This window comes from Drosophila novamexicana, unplaced genomic scaffold (genome assembly GCF_003285875.2).
Source record: "Drosophila novamexicana strain 15010-1031.04,08,12 unplaced genomic scaffold, DnovRS2.1 tig00000108-arrow-pilon, whole genome shotgun sequence".
NCBI lineage: Eukaryota > Metazoa > Arthropoda > Insecta > Diptera > Drosophilidae > Drosophila > Drosophila novamexicana.
Window position 1 is genome coordinate 2,099,502 of NW_020824772.1, and position 9,656 is coordinate 2,109,157.

Genomic DNA, 9,656 nt, shown 5'->3' on the forward strand with positions numbered 1-9,656 from the left:
TTGCTCAACTGCTGGCAGCGACATTCCATGAATAATTAACTCAAGTCTTTGTGGAGTAACCCCGCTTTGCTGTCTACCCCACCAACTGGGCGCCCATTCGCCAGTCGCCATCTTGTTTGTCAACAACAACAAAAACAAGAACGTTGCGCGGTGCTTCACAAGACGTGCGGCGGCGACTTGTCATGAATTTACTTATGAATATTTGAATTTTTAATGTAATTTGTGCGATGCGCTGCCCATCGATTGGCCCAAAGTGTTCATTATGAACAGCAACTATGCCTAGGATAGGGTAAAAGTTCTATTTTTATTATTTTCTCGCGAGTCAAAGGCTATTTAACATAATTTAACGTCAAATTTTTAAAAACAAGCCCAAGACCAATTACTGTGCTAATCGCGAGCAGAAGACCTAGCGGATACACACACCTAGAGACCTAGCGAATACACACACCATCTGATTTAGACAAGCGAAGTTTCGAGTATTACAGTCAAGACACATATCTAATTAGGGATGTGCAAACACCTAGCCTAGCAAATACAAGAACCTTCGTCCAATAATAGTAGGAACATAAACCTAAGAAACACTGTAGAAATCAAACTGCACGAAACTTAATGGATTAGCATTGGTTGACGACTTGGATACAAAATGATACAGAAAAAATAAAGCCTGCGCCCGACGTGTTTGAATACCCGTAAATGTCAGAAAATAAATCACGGACTCATAAGCTGCAATCGGGAAAGCATAAAAGTGTTGTAGGGTTTATCTCACACATTTATACACTTTTCACCAATTATTTGTAGCTTTTTTGTACTTTAATATATTTGCATTAATAAATTGTAAGTGTACATAAAATAGTTTCAACCAGATTCACGTTTCTTCATGGCCATTAATAAAAAACCAGCTTCACAGTTCACTCGATTATTGTAGTAAGTACACTAACTGGAAACCCTAATTACACACACGTATTAGTCTATGTGTATATGCCTGTGTGTGTGTGTGTATGTGTGTGTGTGTGTAAGTGTATAAATTAACAATATATCTCTCAACAGCTACAACTAAATATTAGTTAAAACTTAGTGCATCTAGACTATTTACAATGGACATTACCAGTCCGCAGAGCCGTAGCTCAGGATAGAACCGGGCCAGCGCTGCAGCCATTGTTGAGACGGTACTCGGCATAGACGAGGCCCGTGTTGTGCCAGTGGTAAAAGGCGGCCACAATGATCAGATGCCACCAGTTGTGCGAGTGGCCGACAAAGTCCACTTTGCCGGTGAGCCAACGCTCGGGTATTTTGGCGGCATAGAACACAAAGGCCACCAGGCAGAGCAGATACATGATCACAATCCGTGGCACCATCAGGCCGACCAGCTCGTTCTCCAGCCCGCCCATGGCCACCGCCCAGTGGCCCAGAGGCAGAATGCCGTAGGCGGACCACAGCAGGAGCACAGCCACCTTGCCATTCATGGACACATTCAGCTGGGGTATTTGCACGGCAATGGCCAGGCCAAACATGCCCAGCGCAATGGTCGAGTATATTGTGCGCAGAAACTAAAGAAGAATATATTTAGTTGAGATCTATAATTATGAACGGGTAACTACATACCGTATGGCACCAGAAGGCATAGTACATGCCACTTATGTAGATGGCCACCAGCGAGAGGGATATGCCCAGAAAATCCACAGATAGAAAGAGCTCGTAATGCTCCTCCGACTTGCAGGAGAATATATGATATATGGCCGACATCAGCATGCACAGACAGAAGCAGACCAGCAAACAGACCACAAGCACCTGATCAGTAACCTCTGCATGCTGGCGCAGAAATTGCAAGTCAAAGATTGTCAGGCCGATGAACAGAATGCAGCCGGCCAAATGACTCCAGATATTGATCTGTTGGCGAATTGAAAAGTAAAATAATAATAAGATGAGTTCAATATGCTAACTGTTAGCTTAGCCAATTCCTTTGCTGCTCAAAGCTACCATAAATAGCTATAATTTATAATAAAACACATTAAAACATGCCTAAGTATTATTGACAGTATATTAAAGCTCTGATGGTATTGTAGTTAAGGCTTAAAGCTCCAGCAACCGTCACAAATTTATAAAAAATAAGATCCACTCATTAGAAATGTGCAAAAAGCCATTTAAAATGACGTGGGCAGAACATTAAAGCTTTCATTCTATTAGCTATTCGCAATGAAGCTTACTTAAAGCTCGATCAAGTATCTAAAAACAAACAAGATATTGGACTATATAAAAAAGGACAAGCCTGAGAGAACAAACACACACAAAAAAGCTTTTATGCATAAGAAACGAGCAATAAGGCTCACTTACAGCTCAAAGCTCACCTAAAGCTCAAAGTTCACTTAAAGCTTAAAGCTCACTTAAAGCTCAAAGTTCACTTAAAGCTCACGTTCTTATTCTTACTTACCGTCTCATTAGTCCACCAGAAAATGCTCTGCAGGCACAGCTTGTTGGACAGGAATGTGCGATAGCCACGTCGAATATACGGATTGAACTTCAAATGACTTGGCGCCTGTGTCAAAGAAATGATCAAAGGCTCGTTAGTTTTTTATGGTATTGCATGGCCAAGCCAAACATCGAATGCATTTTGAATTGAAAAAAGGCACTAAAAAGAATACAAAGAAGAAGATTGCAGGGGCAAACGCTTTTGCTTTGTTGGCCACGCGCCAAATTGAAATGGCCAAAGTCTCAATTACGCAAATACAGCGAATGAATTAAATGTTCATTAACAAGCAAATGTCTGCAAATTGCTTTTATCCGCCGAACGAAGTTCGTACACCCTTTCGTGCTAGAATCATTCATCTTCGGCTTCGAGTCCCTGGCAAGGTGACAAACAGTTAGTTTGCTTTTAATATTGTTGAATTAAAAACAATTCACTTTTTAAACAAAAAATATCTAAGATCTTAAACTTGAAACCTGAAGCCACGCCTTTAAGCTTTACTAATGCAGCCCATCTTTAAATCAAATCAAATGAAAACTGAACTGAACTGTTTTATTTTTAAAATATAATATATGTTAATACTATACAGTAAAGTGTTTTTATTTGAAATTGGAAAGAAACCAATGCGACAAAGAAAGGTTCAAATCGAAACCAAGGGCAAAAGTGTGGGAGACAAGGCCTAGAACCGAGCAGCTGGTTGACGAATCTTCTTTTTGTTGTCCACAGTTAAACTCTTAAGAGTTAAGAGAGTTAACAATTTAAAAACATAACGATCATAATCAAAATCTATCTAACTGTATGTATATATCATTTAATATAGAGTAATGCAGAGAAATGCAGCGTCTTCTTTTGCAAGGTTTATCTGCACGGGTTTCTCTCTTTCTCTCTCTCTCTCTCTTTCTCTCTCCCTCTGTGTTTTTTTTTTTTTTTGCTTTTGGTTTATAATAAAATCGACCTTGATTTAGTTTGTTGGGGCTGTTGTTATTTTGTTATGCTGTCGTTTTCGTGCCTATTTGTATTACGACTATTTGGCAATTGTTGCCACGTTTTGCATTGCTCGGCGTTTTGGCCATTTACAGCACGCACTCGCAAATAGTTTGGGCACACACAGCGAATATGAAGCTAGCTGGCCGAAGATAGTATCTGCCAGATACACAAATGTATCTGGCAATAGCAATAAGCCAAAGAGTTGAATGCATGTAAATTAAATGGCAACAATAATAATAAATAAGAAGGTTGTGTTTAGCTCGCCTTTTGGCCTTCGCAGCGTGGGCCTGTTGCACTGCGAGGGGTATCTGGGCGGGGGTTAGCTCTGCTGGCACTTGGTCTATCAAAATGGCAGCGAGTTGGAGAGATTGATAGACTGAAAGGGCATCCGTGTGGCACTCACATCATCAAAGTTGCACAGCCATTTGAAGTTGGCCAACTTGTCGTCAAAGTCCGGGCCATGTCCCAGCACGTTCGGCTCCTCATTAGCCGGAAACTGATGAGCGGCGTCCGTAGCGAGTTCCGTAGTCAGTTGACCATCGAGCTGAAAGAGTAGAGCAGAGACGCGACGTTGCAAAAATTATTGATTAGCCATGGTTCAAAGTTAACCAGCTCAATTTGCATTCGCTTGAAACTTCCGGCTTCTCTTTTAATCTTGGCTGGAAATTATCTTTCTATCTCTTTCAAGTTTATTCTAAATTCTACTAAAATAGTTGCAATTACTACAAGAACAACAACAACAACTGCGACGAGCCCCAACAATAACAAAATGTGGGGGCTTGACTTTTCAATTTGTTTATCCAGTTTCCAATGCAATAAAAAAGCAACAACAACAAGCAACAGCTGCATGTGCAATTGTGCACGTGTGTGTGTGTGTGTGTTTGTGCGTGTGTGTGTGCTTTTCTTGTGTATGTGTGCGTGCGCGTGTGTGTGAGAGTGCGCTGTAACAGGTTGATGACGTTTTGTTTACATTTACAAATGTTGCTTTTGCATTCTCGAAATGCTTCGAAAAGCTTTTTGCACTTGTTTATGCGTAAGCTGAGACGGCACGAGCCTGTTAACTGTTAAGAAACGACACCCAATGAGAAATGTTAGCACACACACACGCGCAGCTGTTAAATTGCAGAGGCTCGCTTTTAAGGGAAAAGGAAGAAGCTCGTGCAATTATTTATTTCTTTTGTATTTTATTCTAGTAAAATAATTCAATTCTAGTAAATTAAAAAAAAAACTCCCAAAATGTGCAGCTGTATAAAATGTTTGAATGTTGCCGAAAAACTAAACCAACTGTTAAATTTACAGCGCTTCCAGCTAAATAACACTCGAGCCTCATAAAATGCTCAAGTTTCAATATTTACCCACATACACATACACATATATATATACGTTATTTCTGGCTAAATGATTTGACTAACATTTTGTTAAGCGTCTGCTCTGACGCCTGTTTTCCAGGTAAGCACAGCCAGCAGCTGATTGAGTAGCTTTGCAAAGTGCATTATCAGATATTTCAGCATAAACAAATTGCGAAAAAAAAAGCAAAAAACAAATATGTAAAAACAAATTAAAGCTAAAAATCAATGCATTTGCATTGTTGACCGAGTAAATAGATTCGAATGGCGAGTCATTGATAAACAGGATGCGCTTTTAATTTAGACATTGACGTACTTAGTTTCGTAATGTTTGCTGAGTCTGAGCACTAGGGCTTGAATGGGTATCTGTACAAACTTGGATGTGCCTAGGTGTAGTATCTTACATTTTTCTTTTTGTTGCTGCGCCCATTGCGTTTCAATTCTGTTGTGGTTGTTGTTGTGGTTGTTATAACTGTGGTTTCCATATTCAATCACTCGTTGTAGGAGATCACGTTTGTAAAATGGTTTTAAGCGTGGCTAACGTTTTCTTTTTTTTTTATTGATTTTTATATTTGTTGCTATACACTAAATATGCATAGTTTATGGTTTAAATTTCGAAAATGTTTATCGTTTGGTTTTGAACTGCAAACTTTTATCAACTGTTTCGTTCAATAACTTGAACGAAACTAAAACCAACCAAATGCACTGCATACCAAGTTATCCAAAAAAGCTTTGCGCGAAAGCTCAACGCGCGTCGTTACAGCCCGTAAGGGGCGAGAGAGAGAGAGAGCGATTGAGAGAGATCTTTGGGCGCACTTACAACAAAAGCTGTACATGCCCGCGTAAGCTTGAGCAACGCTTTGAATTGAGAGTTATGCGAACTTTCGTTAAGCCGGCTTTGGCGTTTATTTGTTGTGTAATTTTTTTTTTCATTTTCTTGTTCAAGCCTCCTCCTCCCAATTATATAACCAAATAGCAACAAGTGCGTAAGCCTACAAGCTTATGCGACAAGAGACGGATGCATGACTTCTCCTTCCTCTTCTTGTTGTTGTTTTGTTTTTTTGGTGCAACATAAACAAAAACCCAAAACCAGTTTCAAGTTCGACTGAACTTGAGGAAATCTGCGTGAATGGAACTTTCGCAATGCCCTCGAGACAAAAGTACATAAATACATACATACATACATATGCAAGCATGTAAATATGCATATATGTATATGTGCAGGTATGTGCATTATGTAAGCGCACAATGATCGGCAACAGACACCCATAATTGACCTTGACTCCATTTGAAAGCTCAACTTGTGCGCGCGCGCGCGTGTGTGTCTGTGTGTGTGTGTGTGCAAGTTGAGCTCTCGCCGTGAGCATCTCGCTTTGGTATTCAATTCGCAGTACACGTGCTGCACGGTCTATAGCTGTAGTTTCTTATCAGTGCGCTGGCTACTCACCCAGTTATCATCATCCTTTAACACTTTGCGATTATAGCACGATGTTGTTGCGCTGCTCAGCTCCAGATCGGACAGAATTTGAGCTGCCGCCAGGCTCTCGTGTGGGCGTGGACTCATCTTGTTTCAGGCTAACAGGTAAAAGGCAGATTAAATATACTTTATAAGTTACTGCTAAGCTTAACAAAGCTGGCCTGAGACCGGCTGCGTCTCTGTCGCCATTCGCGGAATAGTGTGAAAATCGAGGCAGGCCTCTAAACAAAAAATCTGGCAACTGATGTTTCGGGAATCGAAGAGCTAAACGTTTGTGTGTGCGTGTGTGTATGTGTGCGTGCGTGCGTGCGTGAGTGTGTGTGTGCGCGTGCCCGTGTTGCCAAGTGAGGCGCATTACAATATTGAACCTGATCGCCGCCCTCTGAGCTGCAGTTTAATGAGAACCCGAAAATTTCTAAAACGCAATTCTTACATATGCAAATATGCATATGTATGCATATAAAAATATATGTAAATATCTACGCCATTCCTGCATTTCGCATATACACATGTACATATATATGTATATAAATAAATTATAAATACACGTGAGCAGAGACTAACATAAATTTCTCTTCTTATTGGAAATGTTTGCATAACCAAATTTGATGTAAATATACTTTTGTTGTCTGGCTTTGGCCTTTTAATGCACGTGCGAGCGCAATCAACGTAAAATTGATTTAAAACGACTTTAATTGTTTTTGTTTTCTTTCTAACACTTGGCGAACTTCAATTGATAATGATTTATGCACATTTAATTGCATATACATATGTACGTATTTACATACACACATGCATATGTACATCTACATTCAGATGTCAGCACATACATATGTACATACTTTCCGTTCGAGTCGGCGAGACAGAACAAGAAATTTCACTTGGCGAAACACTCACGAGCCACTCGCGAGACAGCTGAAAGTCAACTGAAGACTGCAGCGGCGCGACTGGGGCGGGCAACTTGCCAAAGATTGGGCCCCAAGCAACGCACACTAACACAAACGCCGGTCGAAAGCGGCGAAAAAAAAACAACGAGAGATGTGGAGAGCAAGATGAAACGTGCGCGAGAGAGTTGCGAAAGGCGCTGTGATCGTTGGCAAGGTCTGCAGAGCGCGCATTTGCACAGTTCCGCGTTTCGTTCATGTGAGAGTCCTAAACGTGACGTCACAATTTTAAGCTTTGCTGGCAGTTGAATTAACAAATGCTGTGACGCAATGCTCAGAGGGAGCTACAACTTGCGCTCACCTTACTATATGTATGTGGCTTTATCGTGAATCGGTAAAGCCGACACAAAAGCTTCACAAAAGTGCGGCGCAGCGCAGTCAACGTCAACTTTGGCTTCGACGTTCAGCTCTGTTTATTAATTGAGTCTCAGAATTGATTAAATGTTTATTTAACATGCTGTAGCTGTTGCCAGCTTCTGAAAGAGCATACATTCCTCACGCATGTTTCTGCTTTGAGTGTATGTGTGTATTTTTTGTGCGTATGTTAAGTCATTGATCAAATTTCTTTTATGCTCAATGCCCGTCCTTTGAGATATTTTACAGTGCCTGCCGTACACATTCATGCAGGGCGCAAATTCCTATGCCCTTCACATTGACCGATTCGTATACTTTCTAGTATATTATACGCTACGCAGTGTGTAACATGCTAAAATATAGATTTCTGATCACACAAAGTATGTACATACATACATATGTATTGCAGATCGGGACGAGAAACCTTAGCTGAGATAATCAAGCTAGTTTTTCTGGCCCTTTCCTATATTCTGATGAAACTTCGAATATGCACGTTTCTTTATAGATATTTTGATCGAGTTCTTCCATAATAAAATATCTTATCGGAATAATAATCGTAATAGTCAGTTACAATTTTAGTTATTCAAAAAAAAGTCTAGTTTTTAATATATTTTAACCAAATTTGACAGCTACGAACTTCACTATGAAACATATAATCCCCATCCTTTTAAATAAATCTAAAGCCACAAGCTACATCATAGATTTCAACTTTAGGAACAAAACGTAATGCGGGACATCAATATCATACACATATACCTATATAAGTATATTCCATTTTAAGGATTCCGTCGGAAATAAGAAATATTCAGAATATTATATCATGCATCGGTTATCGCTATTATGATTTAACATAGCTCGCTTAAGCATAGTAAATTAACTATTTCCAGTTAAAATAAAAATGCACTCAGGTCTTATAAAACGGGTCCTACGAGGTACGAGCTCAGCTTATGAATAGAAACAAAGTCGAGTGGAATATTATAAATTTTGGATTGTTTTCGCTGTATTACGAAACGGATCTATATGCTTCGCTGATTAGTGGCTGGAATTATATATATATCTGCTCAGTTGTTTCCGAGTAGTTCGATTGCCAGGACATAGAATTCTTAAGAAAAGTAGTCAGTGGTATTTAAGTTTGATTTACATCCCATGCGAATTGTAATTATTTAATATTTCATTAAAGCCCTACTTAATAAAAAAATGTTCAGCTCTCTTTTCCATAATGTCGACTTCCAAGAACCAAAATCGTTAAATTCAAATCGAATCTTATATCGAGAAAACGTCCTTGTTTTTATCGCAAAAAGTACAATTGTAATTTCATTTGAATTATTGATATAATAGATGGAGCGTTTGGTATTTCAAGTGCAGGAGGGCGTAGGACAAAAGGGAACATCATTTTCAATATAATCGATATAATCGATATCGATATCGTGATAGAGAATTGAATTTTTGTAATTTTTATTTTTCCGGTTCTTTAAATATAATATAATAATAATAATAATTTTCCAGCTGATCTTTATTTGTAGTTTTGTTTTTAAACTTATTATGTGTGGGATGCTGTGTTGTTGGTAGCTTTCTCGCTTTAAATGTTTATGCTTACATAATTCTTTTTGTTTTCAGTAATTATTATTAAATTATTTTCTCATCATGCTGCTGCTGCTGCTACTGCTGCTGCTGCTACTGCGGTTTTCTCGGCCAAATAAACTTGATGGCGGCAATTTGACAGTTGCTGTTTGCAGTAACTGTTACTGTTGCTGTTACTGTTACTGTTGCTGTTGCTGCTGCTGTTATTGTTGTTGTTGGTACTTTGCCTCCGTTCCACTCATGGCTGCTGCTGCCGCTGCTGTTGTTGCTGTTACTGTTATTGTTGCTGTTGTTGTTGCTGCTGCAGCCGCAGCTCCTTTTGATATTGTTGTTGGCGTTCTTATTGGAGCTGGAGCTGGAGCTGAAGCTGTTGCCGGGGAGTGTGCAGCTGTTGTAACTATTGTTAAATGTTATCTTTGTTGCTGTTGTTGTTTTTGCTGTTGTTGCTGTTGCTGTTGTTGATGTTTTATTTGCTGTTGCTAATTTTGTTATTGTTGTTGCTGTTG

The 9,656-nt window shown here is 39.4% G+C and overlaps 1 protein-coding gene across 3 annotated transcripts; it reads right to left on the minus strand.

Moving 5' to 3' along the window:
* Positions 1 to 795: 795 nt before the first annotated feature.
* On the minus strand, positions 796 to 7,198 carry LOC115771999 (progestin and adipoQ receptor family member 3). Of its 3 annotated transcripts, XM_030717929.1 has the most exons (6): positions 7,114 to 7,198; positions 6,242 to 6,369; positions 3,852 to 3,992; positions 2,429 to 2,533; positions 1,603 to 1,887; positions 796 to 1,547 (listed from the first exon to the last, which is right to left on the minus strand). In XM_030717929.1, exons 2-6 carry the CDS (start codon positions 6,356 to 6,358, stop codon positions 1,125 to 1,127), a joined length of 1,071 nt encoding a protein of 356 aa, XP_030573789.1. In that variant the 5' UTR covers positions 6,359 to 6,369; positions 7,114 to 7,198; the 3' UTR covers positions 796 to 1,124. The 3 variants fall into 3 exon arrangements, with proteins under 3 accessions (XP_030573789.1, XP_030573791.1, XP_030573790.1); XM_030717931.1 differs by lacking the exon at positions 3,852 to 3,992; XM_030717930.1 differs by lacking the exons at positions 6,242 to 6,369; positions 7,114 to 7,198 and adding an exon at positions 5,199 to 5,464.
* Between the last annotated feature and the right edge of the window lie 2,458 nt (positions 7,199 to 9,656).